Genomic DNA, 13485 nt, shown 5'->3' on the forward strand with positions numbered 1-13485 from the left:
TTGATGATGAAAGATGGAGGTGTTTTTTTTTTTAATTTTTTTATATTTTTTTTATAAAAAGAGCGCTGAGATGGAAAGAAGAAAGGAAAAGGAAGGAAGGAGAAAGAAAAAAAAAAAAAAAATTGCACTGCGCGCGAGGCTTTTTTGTGTGTGTGTGTGTGTGTGTGTGTGTTCTGTTACGATAAGTTAAATACTCGTCAGCAAGCCAGCAAGCCAGCAAACTACAACAACAAATGTTTGTTGATTCTTGTATAATGAAAATAAAAAAATAAAATAAAATAAAACTTCATCACCACCATCATCTAATGGGACCTTCCAACATCCTTATTTAATCAAATCTTGATATATATTAAAAACTACAAAATATTCTATTAATATGTTGCTTATTTATTTATCTTTTGCCAATATAACCCTGACTGCTCCTATCGAAATGGTGCCTTTACTTCTCCGTTGTCGCTGACGCCTGTGTGTTTCAGACTTTTCAAACCAAGTAAAAAAGTAAAATGTTTTCTTAGAGCCTGAATTTCAAACATCGTTGCAGAATCCTCATTTTATGGCACTAAATTATTCATATTATTTTCTTTTACATTAACAGCATTAATCAGTTGGCTGATCGGTCGGTTGGTCGGTCGGTCGGTTGGCCGGCCAAAAGGGGAGCTAAAGGTTTCTTTTTACTTTTTTTTTTTTTTTTTTGAATTCTGAAGATCAACAAACAAAAAAAAAAAAATTGATGACAATCGCAATCATCGTTCAAATAAATAAGAAAGATGCTTTCTTTCTTTTTATTTATTTATTTAATTTTTTTTTCTGATCGATGGTTAAGTTAAAGTTAAATATGATGATGATTATACTGCTATCTTCCCAATCCCCATGATATATATCTCTACTAATCGATCCATAAAATGCAACCGTGTCTACACCGAGAAACGGAGCGGACCGGGTGTCTGTTGATGGGTTTGTTATTATTATTGTTATTATTATTATTACTATCAGTCCACGGCTGTGCCGTCCACAATACACAACAAAAACTCAAAAGTATTAAACATAAAAATAGCTTCCATAACATGTAAATGTTGAACTTACCTTACCTTAGTAATCACCAAATTGACATTTTAATCCATAAGTTAAGTATTGTTATAGCTTCTATGATGATGAAATCAAAGTGTTTTCCCCCCCAAAATAACTAGCCAGACCATTTTATCTTTTTCAACTTGAATATTTAACTAATCTTCTCATGAATAATATAGCTAAATATTTTTTTGTTTGTATATTCACTGTCATTAGGTCTATCAGCGAATTTAATTGAAGCTTAGTGTTGTTTCAAGTAAACCTCTAATGAGAATCATCTTAAAAAGTAAGACCATGTATGTGTTTTCAGATAAATAAACATAAACTTGGAATGGACATTTAAATTAACTTTTGGCAAAGTCCTGTAATAAAGAAATCAAATTGCTTAAGGCTTTCTGCAACATAAAAAGAATTTTTTATTTAATTCAAAAGTAGAATAATAACAGATCACTATTAACTCTGTTGATGAAAAACCTTGTAAATAAGCTTATCTTTGAATCTATAAAATAAAAGAAATTATTTTAATCAAACCGATTTTTTTTCATTTTAAGGTTAACTCATTGTAAAGTTAAAATAACTACAATTATATGTAAATTTTAGTCTTTCTTAAGTAATATACAGAATGACACAAATTTGTTACATCTTCTGTAAGATTTTTTTTTTTATTTATATATATATATTTTTTTTTTCATTAAAGGGTCCCATTATTTCATCAACCAAAAGCTAAACCACCAACATCACAAACAAGCCCTTTACACGCGCTATTTATTTATTTAATTTTTTTTTTAGGAATATTTTTTTATATAAAAAAAATATAAAACAAAACCCCACACACATTCCTTAAAACTACTGCATCATGTCCGGGTCAAAACCAAAGGGAAAGGCTCGTACAGGTGCTGGAGCTGCGGGTTCTCGAGGAATGCCCAAACGAGGAGCGGCAGCTGCTGCCGCTGCTGCTGTGGCTGCGGCTGCCGCATCAGGACCACGCTCAACTTTATCATCAACATCAACAACGACAGCAACAACAAATTCAGCAACGTCTGCTATAGCTTCAACATCTGACACTTTAGATGGTGACATAATCGACTCTTTCTCTGGCATCAACCAAGACACTACTTTTCCTTCGTCATTCTCTTCTACAACCTCATCTTCATCCACTTTAATATCCACAGATCCTCTTCCGGACTGTCCACCAGGCATTGAGGAGTTTGGTTCTTTATTACCAGGCAAAAATGATGCAGAACTTACTTATACCGATCTTATTAACGCTCTAAACCACTCCATATCAACCTCTTCCCCGGCTAATGCAAAATATACAATTTCAGAGGCAATACCCTCCAAACGCGATTTGGTATCACTGCGCTATGACCTCGCGCGATTGTTGCGACTGTCTGTCAGCAGGCTGGCGGAGTACGATCAAAGCATGAGCAAGCTCAAGAGGTTGTCGAGTGCGGTTGATCGTGAGTGTGAAAAGAAACGGGCCAAAATTGAAAAGGAAGAGGAAAAGAAGCAAGAAGAAAGAGAAAGAGAAAAAGAAAGAGAAAAGGAACGAGGAAAAGAAAGAGAAAAAGAAAGAGAAAAGGAAAGAGAAAGAGAGCGAGAGAAAGAGAAAGAGATACAAAATGAAAATGAAAAGGAAGATGTAAATTCAGAAACTGTCTTTTCTCCTACCCCTCAGGTCAAAATAGAAGACCAAAGTGACAATACTGCGGCTGAAACAACTAACAGTAATAAAATGACCCAGAAAATCGAAGACTTGGTCACCATTAAAACTGAAACAAAACTCCCGACTGATACTACGGGACTTCAAGAGCCAGAGGCTCCTAAATCACCACCCGAATACGAAAAAAACCCCAAGTCTGAGTTTGTCACTTCACAGGAACTCCCCATTGCGGCTCTAAACCTTTTTGAAGAACAAGTTAAGGGATTACCTACAAATGGCGAAGAATACTTGCTCAAAAAATATGCCGTTGCTTCTTATCCTAGCGACAATCTCAAGGACTGGTTACCTGGCGAGATTCCTGACCATGATTTTACTAAAGCCAAGCCACCCAGTCAGGTCCAGTTTTCGACCTTTTCATCCTATATTGAGCCATATTTCCGGCCATTTACAGAAGATGACGTTACCTTTCTTAAACAAAAACTCATTGGTGGGCCATATGGGTATGCATTTTTAAATGGAGGAAGCGGATCATCTACAGGAATTAATGGAGCTGGTGGAGCTGGCAATGGAAGTGGAAGTAGCGGCAGTGGAGCTCACGGAACTCATGGAGCAGCAGCAGCACTTGCAGCAGCAAGTTCTGCAGCTGCTGCACGACGAGCACAATTGTCTCCCTACGTTGTCCCCAAGCTAGGCCGACTATATGCGGATGTGTGGCGGGAGCAGGATGGGAAAAATGCTGGGTATGTGCTACACCCTCCTGTAGCTGCGAGCGCACGTGAGGTTCAAGCTCATGGAGGTAGCGGCGGGATTGCTGACGGGGTACTTGAGCAGGAAGACGTTGTGTCATGCGGGCCTCTTGCATCGCGATTGTTGTCCGCGTTAATGAGTGAAGATTGTGAGAGCAATGCTATGGGTGTGAAGAAGGAAGAGGAGGATGCAGCTGTGGTAGTGAAGAAGGACGATGAGGATGAGGAAGAGATGATTGTTAACGGTGGCCGGCGGCGGGGAGATGCGCGAATCAAGCGAGAAGATGAGGATGAGGATGAAGAAGAGGACGGAGGGGAGAATGGTGGAGATAATGATGATGAAGAAACCAACATGAAGGATGAGACGCGAGGGAAGAGCGAGACTCTTTCAGGGACTGGGTGGACAATTGGAGCTGTTGCTGCAGATTTTGTTTCTTTGGAAGAGCGATTGAAGCGGGAGTTCAAGTATGTAGGGATTTTGGATATGCAGATGCTGCGACGTGAAGAGCAACGGAAGAAGCAGTTTGAGGCGCTGGCTGCCGGGACGCTTGATGGGGGAAGTTCGGGAGGGGAAAGTGGTGATGGTAGTAGTAGTGGTAGTGGTGGGAAGGACAAGAGCGGAGGTGGGATCACGACTGGAGGTATGGCAGCAACAACAACAACATCAGCCACAACAGCCACAACAGCCACAACAGCCACAACAGCAACAGCAGCAACAGCAGCAACAGCAGCAACAACAACAGCATTGACGGCAGTGACAGGGGCCGGATCTTCTTCAGATAAGAAGGATGAATTTGAGATTGATTGGGTATCTGGGCGGGAAGACGATGAGATTAGCACGGAGCTGCGATTTTTACAAAAACAACTAAGAGTTGTGTCACGGTTTAATCGGGCGTGCCAGCGGGTGCTTATGCCTGTTGTTGAAGAACAATTGGCGTGGCAAGAGTACACACAAATTTTGGATGATCTTGACAAGCAGGTGGACCAAGCATATTTACGGCGGAATCGGTCGACAACAAGAGTCAAGAAGAAGAAAACATCTGCAGCAGCAGCAGCAGCAGCGGCAGCGGCAGCAGCAGCGGCGGCAGCGGCGGCAGCGGCATCGGCAACAGGATCGGGTACCAATGGCGAGGGTGGGACGTCGAGTGTGGGACTCACTGGTGCTTCTGCAGATCAGGCACACCGACTACGGAACTTGTTGGACAAGCGACAGCGGTGGATTTCATCGATTGGGCCAGTGTTTCGGGATTCTAGGTCGATGAAGGGGATGCCTCGAGAACCGGTGTTTGCTACGGAGAAGATGGAAACTTTGATGACTGAACAGGATGAGGAGGATGGAGATGATGTGTGAAATGAAATTAAATGAAATGAAATGAAATGCATATGAGATAAAATGAAATGAAATGGAGTAAATAGAATAAATAGAATATCATGTGATTGTCACATGATTTTACAATGAGATCATGTGATTTAACGGCGTTTAAAAAAAAAAAATAAAATTCCATCCATCCATCCACATGTTTTTTTTTTTTAGCACAAACTAAACTTTAATAGACCAATTGAAAGCATTTTTTTTTTTTTTTTAAAAATTCAATGAAATTTTTTTTAGAGGTTATATACCTTTTAAAAACCAAAAAAAAAAAAAATAATAAAAATAATAATAACATTAGAAAAGCCATTCATTCAATTATTATCAATAACTTTTTTTTTTTTTTCTTTCTTTCTTTTTTAAAACTTATTTATATGTAGAATAATAATATATATATATATATATATATGAATATATATGAATTCATATCGTGTAAATTTTTATATTTTTATTATTATTATGATTTATCAACAAAAATTTTTTTTTTTCTTCAACTCTTTTCAATTTTTTTCTTCAACTTTCTCTTTCTTTTTTTTCTTTACCATCTCATCATGCTCATGTCGTTTCTGATTCTCTGGTAATCAAGGAGACCCTCGATAGAGCCAAAGGCGGCAATGGCAATGTCCTTATCCCAGAGGTACTTCTGGGCCCAGGCCTTGACGTCCTTTTCTGTAATGGCATTGATGGCGCGCTCAACCTCGGCGGGAGACTGGCGGCGACCAGTGGTGATGATTTGGCGACCAATGTCCTCAGCAACGGCAGTAGTACCGTCAAGAGAAAGGAGGAGGGAGGCCTTAAGCTGGGACTTGGCACGCTCAATCTCGGCAGGGGTCACGGAGACGGAAAGACGGTTCCACTCCTTAAGGGTGAAGTGAACCAAGTCATCGAGGTTGGAACGGTTCTCGGAAACAAGGTAGATACCCCAGAGACCAGTGTCTGAGTAAGAGGTGGAGAAGGAGAGGAACGAGTTGGCGAGTTGGTTCTGGGAGACAATGGAGGTAAGCTTGGAGCCCTGGAGGGTAGCATTGCCAAGGGCACGGTCCCAGTTGCCAATGACGGCCTGAGCGACAAGAGCGGTGTAGTAGTCAGGGGAAGACCAGGAGACACCCTCGACGGCAATGGCAATGTGGGCGGTGGGGACGGTATCGTCACGAAGACGGACCTCAGAGCCAACAAAGTTGGGGACATCAAAGGCGGAGCGGGAGCCAGCGCCAGGGGCAATGGGGGTAGGGGAAGAGGGGAGGCCGGCAAAGTGCTTTTCGGCAAGGGCAACGAGTTCTTCGTGCTCAACGGCGCCGGCGCCGACAAGGACCATGCGGTCGGCCTTGTAGTTCTTAGAGATGTAGTTGGTGAGCTCAGCGCGGGTGATGGCGAGGATGTTTTCACGGGGGCCAAGAATGGTGCGGCCCAAAGGTTGTTTCTGGAAGGCGACTGCGTGAAGGTGGTCAAAGACAACCTCTTCGTACTGCTTGTCAACCTCTTCAGATTCACGGATAATCACCTCACGTTCACGCTCAATGGCGGGTTCCTCGAGCTTAGAGTTCTGGAGAATGTCAGCGAGGACCTCGACCGTCTTGGGGACATCGTCCTTGAAGGATTTAGCATAGTAGACGGTGTTTTCGCGGGAGGTGTAAGCATTGAGGTGGGCACCAATGTTTTCAATTTCAAGCTCAAGCTGCTGTTGGGATCTGCCTGTAGTTCCCTTAAAAGCCAGGTGCTCGAGGAAATGGGCGGTACCGTTATTGTACTGGTTTTCAGCGCGGGAGCCGGCATCAATCCAGACACCGACGGTGGCGGTTTTAGCATTGGGGATAGCTTCGGAGGCGACAGTGAGGCCATTTGCGAGGGTGGTGGTTTGAGTCTTTGGGTACTGGTAGTCAAAGGTAGAGGAGGAGGAAGAAGCCAAGCCTCTAGCAAGGACAAAAGAGCGAGGAGAGACGGTGGTAGCGGCTCTGCGGGCCGACAGACGGAGGAGAGCAGACATGGTTTAAAGGGGGAGGATGTGGTGATGAAGGGTGAATGTGGTGATGAAGGGAGGATGTGGTGATGATGATGGTAGGAAAAAGAAGGGAAAGGAAAAGGGAGGAAGGGGAGTGGATTGGGGAAGGTTTAGATGGTGGCAGTTAATGTAATAGGTTGATGTATATTTGTGTAATATTTGTGGTGTGTAATAAGTGCAACTGTGTTGGACCAGCCAAAGGATTTTTTTTTATGTGTGTGTGTGTGTGTGTGTGTGGGCCTCTACAGATTTTTTTAGATGGGCCAGCCAGCCAGCCAGCCTGTAAAAAAAAAAAAAAAAAAAAAAAAAACACACACACACACACACACACGCTCATACAAGCACATACAAGCACGTAAAAAGGACATACAAGGACATACAAGGACATACAAACACAGAGGCATAACGAGTTTGATACACACATACACACAGACATACATAAAACAAAAAAAAACAAAAAAGGTTATTTGATTTTTTTTAGATGGCCGCTGAGTGGTACCAAAAAAAAAAAAAAAAAAAAAAAAAAAAAAAAAAAAAAAAAAAAATCAGCTTACATACACGTGACAGTTTGTTATTGACAGTATTTTATTGGATGATGAATTTATAATGTACGGCAATTAATCATTAATAAACTTCCATTGGTCACAATTTAATTAAACCCTAACCCTTTAATCAACCAATCACTAAACTGCAGAATGTCATTACCAACATACAAATATTTACACACACACACACACACACACAAAAAAAAAATACACCGTCCCGCGGGGTTTTTGAATTTTTTTTATTTTATTTTATTTTATTATTTTATTTAAGCACAGAGAAAGAAACCCCTCTCTATTCCCTCCCACCCCCAAAAAAAAAAAAAAAAAAGAAAAATAAAAGGGTTAGGGCTTTTTATTATTATTATTATTATTTTTTGTTATTTTTTGTTATTTTCTACTGTCCGAACTTCTCCGTAGTCGACGTTTTCCATACACACATAAAAAAAAAAAAAAAACAATTCTGTTTATCCACACACAGCCCAGTCAAATCCAATCTTACTGTGTATATATAATAATAATAATAATTTTTTTTTTATTGTATATCTGAAAATTATAAATATATATAAAATAGAAAAAAAAAAAAAAAACTCTCTCCACACCCATTTTTAAACCATCTCCATTTATCTATCTTTTTCTTAACCCCTCTTCCTTACCACATCATCAATAAAAAAAAAAAAAAAAGAACCATCCCCAATAACCCAATCAACTCTTCACAATGTACAGATCTGCTCTTCTCAATAACTCCCGTCTTTTTGCTGCTGCCGCTGCTAGACCCGCTCTTAGACAACCTTTTGCTTTGGCCCCGGTCATGGCCTCCCGTCGTTTCCTCGGCACCATCCCTCAACCTCCTGGTGGCATTGTCGGAACCGTCAATGATGCTGTCCCCTCCCCTCCCGTCGAGAAGTCCCACGGTTCTTACCACTGGTCTTTTGAAAAGGTCGCTGTTCTTGGTCTTGCTCCTCTCGTCATTGCTCCCTTTGCTGGTGCCTCTCTGTCACCCATTCTTGACGCTACTCTCGGATCCCTCATCATTATCCACTCTCACCTTGGTCTCGAGTCCTGCATTGTTGACTACATTCCCAAGCGTGTCTACGGTGGCCTCCACACCGCTGCCATTGGTGCTCTTTGGGCTGGCACTGCTCTTGCTATCTACGGTATCTACGAGATTGAGACCAACGATATCGGTGTTGCTTCCTCCATTGGCAAGATCTGGAACGCTTAAACTTTTATGGAGAAGAAGTACTACTAATTGATGAAAGAAAGAAAGAAAGAAAGAAAAAAAAAAAAAGAATAACAATATTAATAAGATATAAAAAAACAAAAATACCTTTATAAATTAATGATTAAATGAATTGATGAATTAATAAATGTGTATATATATATATATATTAAATGACTAATGTCGGATGTATGCTTGTAGTTTTTAAACCCTTTGACTTGTTTCGCGAATCAACCCCACAGCTAACCCTTCCCAGGATCCAAGCACCCGCCCAAGCTCAGCCAACCGCTCTTTATTCGCGTCCCGACCAACCGCCCGTGCAACAACAACCGCTTGCTCCTTGGTATCCACCCGTGCATCTAACAAATCTGCATACACTGCATCCACAACTAACCCTTCCACCTGTCCAACCTCCACCCCAGTGGCCTCCACAATCTCATCAAACCCAAGCCGTGCGCTTCTCCCAGCTAAACTTACCAATGTCAGTTGCCGCAGTTTTGTAATTTGTGCCTCATTCAGTTCTGGCGCCCGATACCCAAGACCAACATAATCTTTCCATGTCCCATAAGTAAAAACTTCAAGAACATCTACCCAGGCTTCTGCAGCTTCACTTAATGCATTGGCTTGTGAAAGTACTCCAGTCCGCGCACGCAAAGGCTCGTAAAATTCAGCAAACCCATATATCGACCGATTACCAGTCGCCCGCTTTACAAGATCAATCACAATCGAACTGGTTAGCCGAGATTCTGTCGAATGATATAATGTCAGAATTTGCTCCATTATTATTATTATTATTATTATTATTATTATTATTATTATTATTATTATTATTATTATTATTATTATTATTATTATTATTATTATTATTATTATTATTATTATTATTATTATTATTATTATTATTATTATTATTATTATTATTATTATTATTATTACTGTTATTACTGTTATTACTATTATCTATTATCTATTGTATTTTATTGTATATATAATATAGTAAAGTAAAGTAAAGTAAAGTAAAGTAGAGGTGGCGATTAGCAAGTAGTTACTCTGCTTATGCTTAACTAAGTAATAAAATATATATAAAACAAAAACCCACCTTCTAAAGGTTAGGGTTGACATGCGGCTCAAGCCTTCAAATTTACAAATTCACAAATTTTCATTCATCTCCAATTCTCAATCAAAGCTCATCAACAGCAATAAGATCAACCTCCCCCCCCTCAAAAAAAAAAAATGCCTCCACGAATCTCTATTCTCAAACAACTCCCACACTATCTGGTAATAAACAAACCTCCAGCTTGCTATTCTCAACCCCCAGATACTTCTCCTGCAAACAAACAACTTGAACTTCATGGAATCTCCCCCAATGATACTGTTCTTGCCCACCTACGTCACGACAATAGAGCTCTCTTTGATGAGTCCAAACTTACCCCTCCATTTTGCCCCCCCAAACTTGTCCACCGACTTGACTACCCAGTAAGTGGTGCCATGGTATTAGCTACAAGTACCCAAGCTGCTGCCCATTTTGCCAAAAACCTCAAACATGGCGGCTCCAAAGGTTGGGTCTTACAGAAATATTATGCCGCACTGGTTCTTGGATCTCCCAAAACTTCCTCATCTTTCCTCCAAAAAACAATCACTTGGACTCCAGATATTATAACCCCAGAAGGTACCACCATTAAAACAGGAATTATTGCCAAATATATTGATGGTAAATCTGCATTTACACGATTCTGGATCCCTCCTCAACCAAAAACTTCTCCTAGTCTTCCATATTCCCTCGTCCTTTTCTCCCCACTCACAGGTCGCAAACACCAAATCCGTAAGCACGCTGCAGAAGTCCTCCATACACCCATCCTAGGCGACTCCATTTATATCGAATCCATCGATCGTAAAAAATCAAAACTTGATTCAATCACCAAAAATACTCCTCTCACACCTCTAGCCGATCTTTCAGCTCTATACCCTGTCAATGGCATAGCCCTCCACTCTTACATGGTCCATCTAGAAACTGGGCTTGCAAAATCATCCATCCAAGCTCCCTTCTTCCGCAATACAGAAGCTTGGGACCCATTCCTCACAAAGGACAGGCTTCTTCCAGATAGCATATACACTTCATGCGTGGCTGAAAAAATCAAACTCACATAAATACTTGTATCATACAAAACTCCTCATGTAAATATAGTATTATATATATATATATATATAAATATAAATATAAATAAATAGTATAGACTAATCACTTCCCCTTCCCAACCTTGATTTCATCCAATAACTCTTGTGGTGTAGATTCGGTCAGCTCAGGAACAAGTGTCGTAACCAAGTGGTCAATTATACTATAAATCAAGTGCTTATTCACCTGCTTGTTACCAAACAAGTCTAACATCTCGTAAACCCCGTTCCGTGTATCATCTCCAAACAACACCCCGCGTACGTGATCTGGCACTCGCAAGTAAATCGACCTCATGGCACTAGCTCGGATTTGTTTCTTTTCTTCTTCATCAGGTGGTACTCTCCCTGGATTCATGGGCCCTGTGCCTTCCTCCGAAAATAGTGCCATGCGTGCCGCACGTATCACAGCTGTCATTGTCCCTGCATTCGTCAAATACCGCTCCAGTCCGTGCGCCGTGATTCGATTTGCAACCTTTCGTAACCGCCCAAACGCAAACGGTGATGACAGCACCCGTACAGCAGCAGCCAACAACGGCCGCTGCGTGCTTACACGTAACATGGCATTTGCACACGAAAAAACTCCACTCGCAACAACAGGAACCCGCGCACGCTCTAATGAAGTCTCGTCACCACCAGCAAATGAAAGAACAAATGCGGCCCACCGACCACCAGCTGTAACCAATGCTCCGCAATAACTCACAACCCGTCCATACAAAACTCCAGCTTGCTGAGAAACAGGCCACCACTCAAGCTTGGCCACTGAAGTTTCATTTATTGTAGTATTAACACTTCTCCCCCCACCCCCACTCCCACCCCCACCCCTACCCCCATTCCCTCCACCATTGCTGTTAGAATCATCTGTTAATGGCACAAATGCATCTAACAACTTGGTAATCATATCATAAATCATCCATGGCTCACTCAGCTTCTCCACTGTTCCCGCAAGACCCACAGTTTCTATAATCGATGCAACAAGTGTCCTAGCAACAGGAGACATTGCATCTTTTTCTCCAAGAAGAGATACAACCAACCCCTTAGCCAACACTTTTAAAAACAAACTTTCATCTTCAGGAGAGTCTAATGCTGGTAACGGCCGCACCGCATGAAACGCAGCTTCCTCAGAGTCTCGCGGGAGCACCGCACTACCCATCCGCGCTCGCACCATGCGTAGATCTCGTACGTGCATTTCTAGCAGCAGCGGCAGTTCGTCCAGCAGTAGCGAATACGTATCTGTGCGCAACAAGCGTTCTTCAACTCGCCGCGTACACTCTGCAACAGTCTGTGCAATATCTCGTAAAAATCCTGCATCATCTACTATCGATCCATACCACGATAACACAAATGTCCGACATAACACCGCTATCAGTGCATACAGTTCAACATTCACCCCATCGAACCTGCTTAACGATGGTAACCGGACCCGCCAATCCACGTTGGCAGGTTCTCGTGGTAGAAATACTTGGCGAATCAGTGCCTCAGCAGCAGGTATCGTTCCAGGTGTACTGATTGCCATATTACTATTGGTATTAACTGTCCCCCCGCGGACGTACCGGTTTGAAAGACCACCACCACGAGAACCGAACGTCACCGACGTCGACAGCCCCCCTGGCGGTGATATTGTTTGCTGCCGTAACGCCGCAGACGCAGCTGCAGACATTGACGACGATGATGCGTGGTGGTGACCGTAGCCATGGTGGTGGTTACTGTGATAGCTTGAGCCATTGTGTCCTGGTGATGGGGTAGTTTTATGAGGTGACGACGAGCGTGACGGAACTGGTACTGAAACTGGAATTAACGCTGGTGTCGAGACCGAGGCTCCCATCGGGCTGCGGGTCTTGGGTATTGCTGTGCGGCGAGAATTGCTTGTGCTGCCGCTGGGTATAAATTGAAGTGAAGATGGCGGGGATGACGAAAGCGGGGACCCCACGGGTGAGGTCAAGCTAGATTGACGTAGTGGAACAGGTGACAGAACCACAGGAATTGGAGATGATATTCGTACCACCGAGTCTTGTGGGCTATTCTCCACACTCTCTATTGGTGTGCTTGCTACTGATGATGATGAATGTCGGTGGTGTCCTTTCCCATTTACGGACGAAGACGAAGAAGAAGAAGAAGATGATGATGCTGAAGAAGAAGAAGAAACAGGTCCACACATACGTCCAGCTGCCTTAAGCTTGGCTGACGCGTCTGATAGCGAAAGAGTCGCAGAGTACCCAGCCGCCGTTGCACGGGAAATCACCGGGCTCACAGGCGACGATGTGGCCGATGACCGTGTACTGGAAGGCAATGGTGGCATTCCTGGCGCGTTTGGGGGAAGACTCAATTCTGTTGTTGATGCTGCAGTTGTTGCGCGTCCATATACTGGCGCCGCTTTGGCCAATTGTGGTTTGGCAGAATGTTGCAGCAGCTTTTGTCTTTGTAGTTTAGGAGAGTTTGCGGGACTCGCATCATAAAAGTCTGTCAGACGATGGGACATAACGAGCTTAGACAAGACAAATACGAGAATGCAGAACCTTTTTTTTTGTTTTTTTTTTCAGGGAAATGAGCAAAAAATGGGGGTGTTAATTTTAATTTTTTTTTCTTTTAGCTTTCCCTGTCAAAAGAAGGTTTGTTTGAGGAGGAAAGCCATAGGGTGGGGAACTACAAGAAAAAAAAAATCAACACACTCAGAAACCTCCATTGGGGAAATCATCAACATGGCCTT

At 42.2% G+C, this 13485-nt stretch overlaps 6 protein-coding genes across 6 annotated transcripts; 3 read left to right on the plus strand and 3 right to left on the minus strand.

The window, feature by feature from the left end:
• Nucleotides 1-1924: 1924 nt before the first annotated feature.
• On the plus strand, nucleotides 1925-4828 carry SAPINGB_P001785 (uncharacterized protein; the record flags this gene model as incomplete). The annotated part of the gene is made up of 1 exon (XM_031996505.1): nucleotides 1925-4828. The coding sequence occupies one exon, from the start codon at nucleotides 1925-1927 to the stop codon at nucleotides 4826-4828; it is 2904 nt and encodes a 967-aa protein (XP_031852396.1).
• A 556-nt stretch (nucleotides 4829-5384) lies between these two features.
• SAPINGB_P001786 (uncharacterized protein) lies at nucleotides 5385-6830 on the minus strand (the record flags this gene model as incomplete). Its single annotated transcript, XM_031996506.1, has 1 exon — nucleotides 5385-6830. One exon carries the CDS (start codon nucleotides 6828-6830, stop codon nucleotides 5385-5387), a length of 1446 nt encoding a protein of 481 aa, XP_031852397.1.
• Nucleotides 6831-8105: 1275 nt separating this feature from the next.
• On the plus strand, nucleotides 8106-8612 carry SAPINGB_P001787 (uncharacterized protein; the record flags this gene model as incomplete). Its single annotated transcript, XM_031996507.1, has 1 exon — nucleotides 8106-8612. The coding sequence occupies one exon, from the start codon at nucleotides 8106-8108 to the stop codon at nucleotides 8610-8612; it is 507 nt and encodes a 168-aa protein (XP_031852398.1).
• A 201-nt stretch (nucleotides 8613-8813) lies between these two features.
• On the minus strand, nucleotides 8814-9389 carry SAPINGB_P001788 (uncharacterized protein; the record flags this gene model as incomplete). Its single annotated transcript, XM_031996508.1, has 1 exon — nucleotides 8814-9389. One exon carries the CDS (start codon nucleotides 9387-9389, stop codon nucleotides 8814-8816), a length of 576 nt encoding a protein of 191 aa, XP_031852399.1.
• Nucleotides 9390-9842: 453 nt separating this feature from the next.
• SAPINGB_P001789 (uncharacterized protein) lies at nucleotides 9843-10757 on the plus strand (the record flags this gene model as incomplete). The annotated part of the gene is made up of 1 exon (XM_031996509.1): nucleotides 9843-10757. One exon carries the CDS (start codon nucleotides 9843-9845, stop codon nucleotides 10755-10757), a length of 915 nt encoding a protein of 304 aa, XP_031852400.1.
• Nucleotides 10758-10848: 91 nt separating this feature from the next.
• Nucleotides 10849-13257, minus strand: SAPINGB_P001790 (uncharacterized protein; the record flags this gene model as incomplete). The annotated part of the gene is made up of 1 exon (XM_031996510.1): nucleotides 10849-13257. One exon carries the CDS (start codon nucleotides 13255-13257, stop codon nucleotides 10849-10851), a length of 2409 nt encoding a protein of 802 aa, XP_031852401.1.
• Between the last annotated feature and the right edge of the window lie 228 nt (nucleotides 13258-13485).

The sequence above is a fragment of the Magnusiomyces paraingens genome (genome assembly GCF_902498895.1).
Source record: "Magnusiomyces paraingens strain CBS 517.90 genome assembly, contig: contig2, whole genome shotgun sequence".
Classification (NCBI taxonomy): domain Eukaryota; kingdom Fungi; phylum Ascomycota; class Dipodascomycetes; order Dipodascales; family Dipodascaceae; genus Magnusiomyces; species Magnusiomyces paraingens.